This window comes from Protopterus annectens, chromosome 9.part0, assembly GCF_019279795.1.
Source record: "Protopterus annectens isolate FY-2018-M chromosome 9.part0, PAN1.0, whole genome shotgun sequence".
NCBI lineage: Eukaryota > Metazoa > Chordata > Ceratodontiformes > Protopteridae > Protopterus > Protopterus annectens.
Genome location: NC_056743.1, coordinates 929,441,341 through 929,454,911, shown reverse-complemented (window position 1 = coordinate 929,454,911; position 13,571 = coordinate 929,441,341). Strand labels below are relative to the sequence as shown.

The 13,571-nt window shown below is 37.1% G+C and overlaps 1 protein-coding gene across 2 annotated transcripts in view; it reads left to right on the top strand.

The window, feature by feature from the left end:
* The window catches only part of LOC122811674 (zinc finger CCCH domain-containing protein 10-like), a 3,783,075-nt gene that overhangs the window by 2,375,877 nt on the left and 1,393,627 nt on the right, over nt 1-13,571 (top strand). For both annotated transcript variants that reach the window (XM_044083671.1, XM_044083670.1), the window contains one exon: nt 9,543-9,563. In XM_044083671.1, the coding sequence (XP_043939606.1) occupies nt 9,543-9,563 (21 nt within the window). The remainder of the gene's footprint in view (nt 1-9,542; nt 9,564-13,571) is intronic.

Below are 13,571 nucleotides of genomic sequence, written 5' to 3'. Positions count from 1 at the left end.
TGAGGGCCATTCAGCGAGTACCACAGATCCTGCACAGCCAACTCAGGACCTTAAATCTGGCAGCATGGTGGATAATGTAACCATTCAGAACACTCCCTCTCTCTAAAGCGGTGATGGATGTTATTTTGGAGGCTAGGAGGCCCAGTACCAGAGAATCTTATGCAGAAAAATAGAAGAGATTCTATGCTTGGAACCAGGCACAAGGAATTGACACGTTTGTACCAAATATTCCTCAGATTTTACAATACTTAACTGAGATGCTGGACAAAGGCTTATCCTTTTCATCAATTAAGATCCATGCCTCTGCCATTTCAGCCCATTACAAAACGGAACCATCTATTTTTTTCTCATCCATTAATAAGGCAGTACCTCAGAGGGGCCAAAAACATAAGACCTCCAAGGAGAGCACCAATACCTGCATGGGACCTCAATTATGTCTTGGAAAAACTCACACTGCCTCCTTTTGAGCCAGCCTCAACAGCTGATATAAAATTCTTATCCTGGAAAACAGCTCTGCTGCTAGCAGTAACCTCTGCAAGACAAGCCTCAGAGTTACAGGCACTCATGGCTGTGGAACCTTTTATCATTTTCCATCCAGACAGGGTTTCTCTGAGGACAAACCCGACATTTATGCCTAAGGTAGTGCCAGTGTGGCCCTTAACCAAACCATTCTTTTGCCTACCTTTTATCCAAACCCACAGAATAAGGGTGAGAGATTTCTGCATTCTTTGGACATACACAGACAGATACACTTCTACTTGGACAGAACTAAAGCTTTCAGAAAGACTGAGCAACTTTTAGTGGCATATGCTGCAGGATCACAAGGAAAGGCTGTCTCAAAGCAGACTGTTTCAAAATGGATAGGCCACTGCATTTGTTTCTGCTATTCACAACATGGCAAATCAGTGCCTAAGAGCATTAGGCCACATTCGACCAGAGCAGCAGCCACTTCAGCAGCATTCCTCAGAGGAGTACCAACCAAAGACATCTTAGAGACTGCAACTTGGAGTTCAGTGCACACTTTTACAAAGCACTACCACTTACTTCTCTACTCTAAATCCAGAGCAGGCTTTGCCACTGCAGTTCTGCAGGGCCTCATAGGCTCTCCTAATCCTATTTATCCCCAGCCACCCATCCTCAGCTTTGGGCTTCAACCCAAGTGTAATGACTGCAACCGTGAAACACGATTAACATAGTACAGTTGTGTACCTACCATAAATGTAGATGTTTGAGTGTATTCACTGTTGCAGTCCAGGTTACCCTCCCACCATCCCCCTTTCTTTTGCTGGGTCTTATCTGTACTTCTCTATTCTATACAACCTATGTAGTGTATTTACTTGTAGATGAAGGAAATGATTACTGTAGTGCATGCATGCTTATTGGCATAATTTTAGCCTACCCTTTTGGGGGCACCTGACATCTTGGGCAAGAAAAACTGAAGAAAATGGCGTCGGCTGCGTCTTTTATGCCCGTGGCGCACTGACATCAGGGAGGAGGCGACAGCAACCAATGCCAGACCAAGACTTTAGAATTCAGGCCAACTGCGGGTAGCCTGCCAGCAGGATAACCCAAGTGTAATGACTGCAACAGTGAATACACTTGAACATCTACATTTATGGTAGGTACACAACTATACTTTATATGTATTAGAGTCAAACGAGCGACACGTACCATTTATAATTATGCAAATATCTCAAAAATGGAGTGGGATCTACAACATTGTTTGACAGCTAAATAAAGATAACTCCTGCACCAGCAAGAAACCCTACTTTAGTTGGGGATTTATGTACTACCATTACAGAAATGCTTGTTTACATAATAATTATATTCATGTTATCTAATTAATTCCACAGCACAACAGCACAAAGATACACCAGATAAATAGCCTGCTCCACAGGACAACCAACAGGAAAAGCAGAATAAAATGATGGCCAGCAGTTATAAAAGTAATTAATTATTAATGATTAAGAGCTGATAGTAGCAGTGGTCTGAATGACAAAGTCCCCACCAAACCCAAACTGAAAGATAGACCTCTGCGTAGATAACATAGTTTTAATAGGATGTTAAATAATGTGTGTATACTGATGGGAGTAGCAGGGTAACATATATTTTTTACAAATTTTTTTTTTTTTTTTTTTTTATAGGTTGTTTATATGTAATTTTCATATTATATAGATATACTAAATAGGTAATGTGGTTATAGCTGCATATTGTATTACACAGCTTTGAATGTAACTCGCACGTTTGGATTCCATTAAAGGCAGTTTACTTTTATAACTGTTGGCCATTGTTTTATTCTGCTCCATTTTATGCTTTTACTTTTATCTAATTAATTGTTCAGTATGCAGTTATTGTTGTATCTGGTTGACATAGTTATAGCACCATTGTGAAGATGAGTATGTGATGAATAATTTTTGTATTTTAACTTTTATCGGTAGTTTGCAAGCTGCATGCTCAGATGTTTAGTCCAGGCAGGAACTCTTCAGTTCTCAGGAGGTGTGAAATTCTACTCAGAATAGGTATGAGAGAATGAATGTAGGTCAGTAGAAGTTGAAAAGTGTGCGAGTATGATTTAATGTATTTGAGCAAAGAACAGACTTATGATGGAGTATGTATATATGAAGCATGTACTTGATAATGGAAAAAGTTAGAGATTTTCTCTTTTCGTTGTAGCTAAGGTATGCAAACAAATGATACAAATCAATGTGATGAATAATTAAAGTTGTTGACAAAAAGTTACAAAGGCTACTGTCAGAATAAACAAAAGCATATACTTAAAAATATTCCTGCTCACCCAGAAATGGTTTACACGAGCATGGTTTCAGGCTTTCTTGTCCCTAGAGGGTACAGGAAAACCCACCCTTCAATTATAAGCTAGGAATGTTCCCACAATTGCAGCAACAGTCATCTCTACTTCTGGACCCTGTTTCTGATTTTGGACCCCTTGATTTTAGTGGGGTTATTTGTGAGAGGTCTGACTTTTTTAAACATCTTTATTAAAATCATCATATTTTAATTTGCATAATACATTCACATACATTAATAGAAAAGAATTTAAACCTTAAGTTTCCATCGTTATCATCGTATAATATACACGCATGTTTTCTTTTTAACAGTTTTCACTCACTCGAGCAGTACATAAATTGCTTAATTAACTCCTTCCCTTAGACACTAAAGGAAGAGGGAGGGTTGTCATAATGGTTAGGTTCTTAACCTCACAGATGCAAGATACAGGGTTCAGTTCTGACCGCTGGTTGTTTGCTAAGCTTATAATAATCTGTAGACTGATAGCGTAGTATTTACCTGTGAACCTCTTCTTGAACATTTTTTAAACCCACCCTTATTGACACCTTTGTGACATGGCAAATTTACATTTTTACAAAAGTAATCAAACTATTAACACACTAACAAACATTATACTTTACATATATTGCTGTACATCATATAACCTAAGCAACATTACATAAATTATTCAGTTCCTGCCCCCCTTTTTTAAACACGAAACATCTTTATTAAACCATCACTTACAATGTAGGCAATCATACATTTATATAAATGAAGAAAAGCCACACCGACACAATCCTAGTTCCAAGCATTTTATATCACAAACCATACTGACACACCCCAGTTGCAGACATTATACATTACCTATAGTCTTGCCTTCTGTTATACCTCATTCCTCCCCAGTATGTATTGTTCCCACAATTCCCATTTTTTTCTATGTAGTTTGCTCCTACCCTTTTCTAAAAAGCTCAATTCCAGTTGTTTTATCTCTGTTATTATATTCGCTACTACTAATATAGTTGGTTTACATTTTGATTTCCATTTTCTAGTAATTGCTTTTTTGGGAGTCACCATAATTAGACACAGTAAGGCCTTACCCATGTCTAGGTAATTCCAATTCTGTATTATAGGTCAGAAAAAATCATCTCCCTTGTCAACCTCCTCCTGAGCATTATTCTGCATGTGTTATACTCAAATCTTTTATTTATTTTTTGCACTTCCCCTTTCCTAAGGATCCCACTGACAGTTCTCTCAACTCATTTACAATATTCAGTACTTCAGTTACAGTTGGTTTAGATGTTGATATCAGTTTTCTAGTAATTGCATTTTTTCTCCTTCAGTAGTTTGAAACTGGCATGCCTTCTTTTGCTTGCATTTTCTTAAGGTTGTCGCTTGTCCCCTTTTATCCAGTAGTTGCATAAAATGGTCATTTTGTATCTGAAACACTTTTGTAATATGTGAAACAACAGAAATAAGTCTGTCTATAAGAATGGGCTATTGTGTTGGCTGACAAGTTAATTCCACTATTTTACTCTGGTTGTGACTATGATGTGTCTTGCAGAATTTCATGTTTCCATAAAAGTGTCCCACTTCGGACATTTGAAAAGATGGCAACCTTATTTTCTATCCTCATGTCTCCTCATTATGCTTCACATTCATTTATGGATGATCTTTAATCATGCAGTGCATAGCAATGAAAGGAGGGAAAAGAAAACTACCAATGAGTATAGTTAGTTACTACCTGCATATAATAGTAATAAATATAAATAATAAAAATATAATAAATAAATCCTGTTTGTAACCAGGTAGGCCCACTGGACACAGTCCCTTTTCAGAGGCGAATTGGGAGCAGGGGCTCACAGAGTAGGCAGAAAAGGCTGAGGGAATCAAACTCTGTAACACAGGAACTACAGCTCACAACCCTAACCTCAGTACCATCTGAGAAAAAAGTTCAGTTATAGAATGCAACTTTGTCCAACTAAACAAATACTAGAGATTTTATTTCTTTTAAGAAAATGCATGGTAATCAATAGTCAAATCATTGTGTCTCTCACTTTGCATTTGGTTTCCTGTTCTAAAGCTGTCATGTGGTTTGTTGCATAATGCCTTTAAAGATGTTAACTGTTCTTGCCCAGATAGTTGCCTCTGTTATTTTTTTTTTCTTTTTTGCTTAGTGGCTCATCCTCCGTACGACCTCTATGCATAGCTTAAATCACCACGTGCCTCCTCCAGCCTATGCATGAGGCTGTCATTCAGGTCCTTGAACTTGTATTCCTGCATGCAGATTATGATTTCTTGAAAATCAATAAAAATTCAAGACCCTTTCAAAAGACAAATCTTAAAAAATCTGGTTATATCATCCTAAATGTAGCAGCTTTAACCAAGATTCATGGATTGCTAAATATCCCCTCAGCGTTGTCTCCTCTTACACTCATTCACTATCTTCCTTCATAGAGCAAGTATGTGTCATATGTTAACATTTCTAATTGTTCTAAGACTGCATAGAACAGTGAAAAGACTTTGGTAGTGCACTGTATTTGTATCTGCTTCATTCAGAGTGAGTAAGCTTTATGTTTCCCTTGCTGATGTTCTGGTATAAATATAACACTGTTTTGACAGACTGGCTAATCCCATGAATGTTTACTAAGTGATGGTTTTGTATTATACTTATCATTGTAGTGCCATGTTCTGAGAATTTGCTTGATATAGCTGTATATGTACACTGTATTACTGTGGTAGTCTGTCAGTGTACCTCCTGCTAAAACTCCTTTGAGCTTACATACATAAAATTTCTTAGTATCTCTCTGCTCTTATACTTCTGTATTTTCTTGCTCTGACTTACTGTGGTCCTTCCTCCATCTCTTTTTTGTATAGTAAGTGCTAACTGTATTGCCTTGATATAATATTACAGTTTACTAGAGTTTTTTCTCTTGATTTGATACTGCAGTAGCTCTGTCACAAGACCCTTCTCTTAAACGTTTACTAAGAATTTTGTCATTGAATAATTTAAGCACATTTAACATGAAGAACTTTGCAGTACATTAACTTTAATCTGCCAAATACATGCCTCCTCATTTATCTCAAGTCTCTATGAAATAATATGTGCACTCTAAAGGCCTCTTGCTAAGCTGGCTACTGTCGTTTTTCTTGATCAGTAGGCCATACTGCATATGCCTGTTATTTAGCCTCAGGAAGTGAGAGAAAACTAGTTTTACTTTTTTATCTCTTTAATTGTTTTGTACTGGCTATAAATGGATTGCTGTTGGTTATAATTTGATCTACAAATTGTCTAAAACTTCTGTAAATATTAAATGATTGACATACAACTTTTATAAATTCTATTAACCAAAATTTTTATATTATCACTAATTTGTTATAATTATTTAAACTGCAGATGCTTTTGTTTTATTTTTGACGATTGTAAAATTGTTCTTAAAATGTTTTGTAATAATTTGGAACTTTTCTCCCTGGGCCTTCTTTGAAAAGTGGATTGCAAGAAATTTTCGCATTCTCATGTTTTTTTTTTTTTTTTTTTTTTGAGGAACAATCACATAAAGACTCATGCTTTTTAATAATTACTGAGAACCCCCACCTCTATACCAAGCTTTTCTCAGGCTTCAAATCTTCGCTTTTCCCTGCTCTCAATTAACACTAACAGAACTAACATATCTAAACACATAACCCAAATCTTCTATTTCTCCCCTTCTGTATCTTCACTACTACAACTAGCAGAGTTTAACCTATTTGCCACTATCTAACATCTTCAAATTTATCTACCAAGATTTCTGTTGCAAATATTACAAAATGATCACACTATGCTGTAAAACACTAATTACCTGCAAAACAACTGCCATGGAAAAAAAAACATACTTTGTAAATTGGGCTTACCACATTACGTTAGTTTATATTTTTATTCTAGTTATGCATGCTATGTAAATTTATTTTTCATGCCTTGCCACATTGTTAGTATATATTTTATGTTCTAGTGATTTTTCATGTACTTGTGATCTAAATGTATATGTTATGTATACCTCTACAGCTTTTCTCCCAGAGCCTCCACTGAAAATGGGCTTGCACCCAGTTGTACTATGTAAAATAAAATAAATAATTAAATTATTATGTGTATGTTAATTAAATTTTATCAAAACTGGCTTAATTGTATGAAATTATCTTGGACTTCCTTTCAAAGAAATGTCTAAAAAGTTTTCCAGGTTGCTTAAGATCACACTACTTAATAGGAAAAACATTTCCCTCTGTTTAGAAAGTTGGAAAATAATCATTCAATAAAGACTCATCTGTATGACTCAAGCTCTTAATATGCTAATATGTGTATTAATATTGTTAATGTTCCTTGTTTTACTTTTATACTTATCAAGAAGTCTTTGCTTCTGTACGTCAATTTCAGCAAATATCGTTTTCTAACTGAAAAGGGAAACCTATTATGTTTCACTTTATTTGTGTATTATTATATATTGAATTTTGTACTTAGTCATAAAGTATAATTTCTTTCCTTACTGTAGCTGTGTACAGTATCATCAAAATACATTTGAAAAAAAAAAGTCTTAACATGCCACCAAATATTACTAGGTTGCCAGACTGCCATCACTTGCTCTGGCAAAATTTTTAATGTGGTTTAACTTCAAGGCAAACCATACTGCAAACTTCTTCATATATGAAAAGCAGCCTGTTTCATTTATTTTTGCAGTTCTCTAATCATACGGATGCTTTTCTTTTCAGCCTTGTCTTCTGAATAAGCTTGCTTATCATAATTTTTAAAAAAAATTTGCTTCCATATTTGCTTGCTGTTCTTTCGGTGCATTATTTTTCTGCTGTAGAGCCAAGGTAGTATCCAAATGGTTATTTAATACCTCTTTGGCTTAATTTTCTGTAACAGTATTTTGTGGCTTCATTAGATTTAAGTGCACCCCGTCCTTCATTGAGAAAACAAACTTCCTTTTGTCTATGTACTATATAGATTATTATTGTCTCCAGTACTTTGGTATCTTATTAATGTTTCCAGTACGTTGGTATCTTTTAGTCCCATTTGGCACTTACACCAAATAAACTGTTGACCCTGAGACTCTAATTTTGTTGATCTTGATGAATTAAACACCAGTTTAGAATAACTCGTTACTGGAGCGATCAGAAGGACCAGGACTCATTACAGGACCATTGCAAGATGTCCAAGCTGTGTCAGGTTTTGAAAGATAAGAAAATGTAAGTTAGTAAAAATGCTGAATTCTTAAAATAAGTTGTGCATTAAACATGCCCTAGCATTGATGTTTCTGGAATACTCCCTAGCAGTGATTTTTTCTGATATATGTTAGGCAAGGGTTATCTGTGTACAGTATGCCTATGTTTTGGTTGGTTTAAGAATTATATTTTTGACATATTGCACAAACTTTAATTTACAGTCCATAGTAATACCTGATAGATTATCTAAGTTTACAGTTGCTAGTGGATGCCTGTCTCTGAATAGTATGCATAAGCTAAAAAGAGGATTTTAAGTATTACTGGAAGAAAGTAACATAACTTTTGTTCCTTTTTTCCCTCCCTGTGCACCTTCTCATTTGCTGGTTATGCCTACCTTCTGACTCCCCTGGACTTTCTCCACATTATGCTTTGGGGCAGTGAAAATATTGAAGAATTCTGGGGCAGCATTATACAGCTCTGTGGGATATTTTTTTTTGGTCCCATCCTGCACATGCCCAGCAACAATCTGAGGGGCAGGTATTATAATGGGAGTCACTGCTGAAGTACCTCTCTCCTTTTTCAAAGGGTTTATGCCAGCAGGATGCTTCATGCAACATTGGTACTTGTTTCCTTGGTCTCCACCAATAAAATAAAATTGTTCTATATGTCCCAGACACATACCACTCGCCCCAGAATTGGCATGCCCATTCTACCCTGCCAATGCCTCGGACATCTGTACTGATAATTGAACTCGTGTCAGTTGGGCCATAGTCCGTGCTTTATCCATCTATGGTATAGTGCTTACAAACATGGTTTTGATTTTTTTCAGGATGTAAATGAAGGCCAGAAGTTTTGCAACAAGTTGGAGGTAGCAGAAAGCTGCTATGTAGTTGAGCATTTATGTTAATAGTAAACCCAGCTCACAATGGGGCCATCTGCACATTTAACTAGTTGTGATAAGCCAATGTGCATAGCCACGTCATTAACAAGTGCATAAACAGTGAGATAAGGATGAACAATTGTGGAGCCACAATGTGTTTTGAGGGTGAAATTGTGTCATCCCCAACTGACTGAATTTGACCACTGAGATAGTTTTTGAGCCCCTTCAAGTAGAAAAGCTTCTGTCAGATTGAGAAATACTGAGCCGGCCATTTAACCTGCATTAGGTTTCACAGAGATACTTACTTGTCGAAGGCTGTTTGACTCGCATGCTTTGGTCAGAAGCCATGCTTGGGTACTGGTTAAATGTTTTTTGAAATGAAAAAATTAGTGCTTAGCACTGAGTAGTTGGTTAATAGTGCTGCTAAACATTTTGTATTTTAATAGTAGTAGTGTCTTGACAGGTACATTTACTTGGAGTCTGCAGTGCATATGCCATCGGAAGATGTCTTCATGTCTGACATGCAAATATATAGGGCATAATGAATTAGAATATATAAACTTTATGTGCATTGTAAGTTACAGAAACTAAGTACATATTTTTGCATTAAAGTCATTTGTAATTTTAAACATGCATTTGATAAGTTAATAATAATATAATTATGCTTAATGTCTTTGTTTTGCAGGAATCCTCCAAAAGGAAAGGGGTATGTTTATATTTTATCTAAAACTTTCCAGAACTCTGTTTGCCATCTTGCTCTTTGCATAATCATGTAAGACAAATTATGAAAGTTGCTGCTGTTTAGATAATAGTTTAGAAATTATTTAAATTGTGATACTTAAGAGAATCAGATCAGTGGTTAGTACTGCCTGGTGTAACAGAAAGTGGACTGCAGACTTTAAGGAAAGAATATTTTGTTGAGGAAGTGTGACTCATTTTTGAATGGTGTCCATATGGCAACTTGTAAATACTGATTTTGCTATGTCTCCAGCTTTGACTTTGTCTCTCCTTACGGATATCAGTGAACATGACAAAGCTGGTGTAAGTAGTTCTTTGTATTTATTAATCCCTTGTGATATAGAAATAATCTGATTCCCTGTAGTCTCATCTGAGCTTTAACCATTTTGTAAATGTTTATAAATGCTTGGGGAGCTGTGGTAAGATTGAATAGTAGGGCTCTGAATTGTAATGACTGGCTGCTGTCCAGAACTGCAAGAACTTGTTGAAAGACATTACTATGTTTACGTGCAGATAAGCATCCCGGATGTTTGTAGAGCACATCCACTCTCACTCCCATGAGCAAGGAAGGATTGAGTACACCATGACCATTCAGAATTTGTTTTTCTTTAAATAAAGATTTAGGCCAGTGAGGTCCTGAGTTGGCTTGAGATCCATGTTTGGGAACTAAAAAAAATTTCAGGATTTAAACCCTGGACCCTCTCTGGTCTGGTGGGAAGTCTTGAATGAAGGTCTTTTATGACAAGTTGTTAACCTCCAATTGTGCCATCACCTTTTGATGGGGTGGGACATACGTTATAGGAAAAGAGATTTGCTTGGATTTGTCCAGGAAAGGTGTTGCGTATTCTTTGGATATTATATTCCTTACTCATTTGTTCTGCACTATGCTCTGCCACACTTGGTGCAGGGATAGTCAGTCCCTGGGATAGCCAGGCAGGTACTAAGGAGTGATGTTGCTGCTTCCTGGGGGAAGGCCCATTGAATCCTGATTTTGCAGTATACCTCTGCTTTGTAGGTGGTATTTATTTAAGAAGGTCTTGTGTCAACTGGAATTCTAGCCTAAACTTTGATCAAAAGTTTGCTTTTGGGATTTATGGCACCACAAATTATTCACACCCTTTTGCATGCTGGAAAAAGGACCTCTGAAGGGGGACAATGACCTTAAAGCCAAAAGTAGAAAGTGTTTTACCTTCTTTCCACTCTTAAGCAACTTCTCCTTTACCTTGGGGTCTGAAAAGTGCTGACCCATCAGTTAGAGCATAGACAAAAGACACCCCTAAGTCCTCCATGCATCCACACAATCTGAGCAAGGCTTGCCATTTCACATTTATGCCTCCTACAGTAGCTCTGGCTGCTTCATTGACTGCAATTTGAATGAACATCATAAACTGTACATTGTTCTGCATCATTGCCACCTGCGAATCAGTCTGTGTGCATCAGTGAGTTAAGAATCCTAATAGCATAAGTGGCTGATACAAAGTAGGTACTAGGCTATCTGCCCAAGGGCATTTATAAGACTAGCCAGAGTGTGTCAGCTTTTGCTGTGGGCCGTGTTACCACACCAGGTAGGTAGATTCATTTTCTAGTACTGGCACGGCAGTGTACAGCATGGGGGAGGGGGAATGTACTCGTGAGTGTTTTTCTTTGGATGTTAAACCTAGGCCACCATGTGTCTGAGTTGGTGATAGCTCAGGTGGATGAAAAGGTCCCATGGCACGTATTGAAAAGAGTAGGGGAAGTTCCATGGTGCTCTGGTGAAATTTCCTCTAGTCAGTGTAACTGTATTTCAGGTCTCTCCTGAAAAGATTTCATTGATCTAGTGGGACTGACTTGGTCAAAAAACTGTAAATAAAAAATAAAACTAAAATAAATCCAAAGTCAATTCTCATATTGTGGCCATGTAGGGTGAACTTGTGGAATACTGTGTCCCTGGTTATATAGGAAACAGGAAACTTATCAATCTGATTGTCACTTTTCATTTGTTCCTCAAGAAATGGGTTCAGATTTGATCCTCTTATCTGACTAGGCCACTTTTTCCAGCTCGTGGAACACTGAAACTCTTGAGCCCCTTACTCACAATGCAGTAGTCCACTAGCACACCTCAGATCTTGTTTGCCACCTTCATGTATGGACACGGTAACTGAAAACTCTTTGCTAGTAGTGTTCGTGAGTATCTTTCTTTCTTTACATACATCTTAAAAACATTTACCTTAAAATTACTCATTCTCCCTTCTCTTTTACACTGTAGTTGTGTAATTCTTGGCTACAGTAGTGGCTGGTGACTTCAAATTAAAGGGGGCTGCAGGAGACAGCTGAATGGGTGGGGCCAATGAGAAGGGTTGTGGCCAACTAGAAAGGGGTGGAGCTATGCTCAAAACCACAACAACTGGAACTTTAAATACGCTGCCCTGGGTGCCAAACTGTCATTACAAGAGTCCAATCAAGACAAAATGAAGTGTAGAAGAAAAAAATATTTCAATGCATTGGCTACATGACAGCTTACTTAATATCTAGATGGAAACAAAAAGGTTGTGAGGCATGAAAAAATAAATTACTTTTTAAATACATTACTGGAATACTAGTCAAATCAAGTATAAAAAAACAAGCTTCTCCTTGCACTGCAGTTCTAATTATAACTTATATTCAGCTTTATAAAAGTACCAAGTAGCATGCTGAAAGTAGAAATCTCCGTGATGTCCCCACTTGTAAAAATGTTTCTTATCCTAAAAAGACCTGCTGCCTGACAACTATCTACTTGTTTCATGGGGAAAACATGATCAAAGTAAAAAAAGGAACAGCAAACAAGAAACAAGCTCAAGATAAATTGCTTAAAGGATTACTGCACAGGTTATGGACCAGACATGATAGATTAGCATTTTGTATAGTTAACGGGTAAAGCATGCAAAGATGACTGCAAACAAAAAGGCTTTCACTGTTGGTAATTATTTAACAGTATGCTTATTAAAGGTTACTTGCATCTTACAATCTCAGACAAGCTTACCTGATGGTCATTAAAGAATTGCTACTTAAACACAAAGCAACAGGGCACTGCAACAGCATGCATTTTCTGAATAAAGTACTGCTTAAAATACTTTGATCATAATGAGAAATGTAGAAGTTTGGCTTTTCCCGGTCAGGGGTCGCCACAGCGGAACTCCGGTCCGCTAATGATTGGCAGTTGATTTTTATGTACCGGCTTGCTATGCCTAACACACAGCCTTCAACGAAGGTACGCCCATTCACGCATGTCTCCACGCAGAAGACGCTCTAGCTGAGAATCGAACCGGACAGCATCTTACTGTGAGGCGACAACGCTACCGCAGCAATAAGAAGCATAAATCAACAGTATAAAAATATGACACAAAACCAGAACATTCTGCAAAATCAAGGACAGATGAAAAGCCACTTTCGTACTTGTGTCTACCTTGGCTGGGGGAATACTCTGCACACTTACACTGCATAACTGCTCCTTGCCTTGCTTGGACACATCCAGTCATTACATGGGGGAGCGGGGTGCAACAAGTATGTCACAATTTGAAATGTCTCTGGCTGATGGTGATGGCTCTGACACTCATACCTCTCAACCTCAGAGCAAGAAATCTGGACAAAGCCATACATGGAAGAAGGACACAGGCCCAAAAATAAGGACAATTTTTAAATAGTGCTCTTACAAACTTAGAAAGACAATAGAATAGTAGTAGGTCTTGCATTAGTATGAATTTTCTGAATGGTATAAAATCTGAAACTCAGATGTCTGCCGTTATTTTCTGACTTCAATCTGTAATGATTTGCCACTAATTAGAAAACCACAATTTAATGAAAAACAGACCAAAAATGTGATGCAAAAATATAAAATTGCCACACAATACAACTGGGAACCTGTCAACGAAGGGACACCTTTTTAATATTAGTACTGTTAATTTGAGCAGATGACAAAATAAGAGCATCTACATGCATTTCTGAAATAAAAGTAATC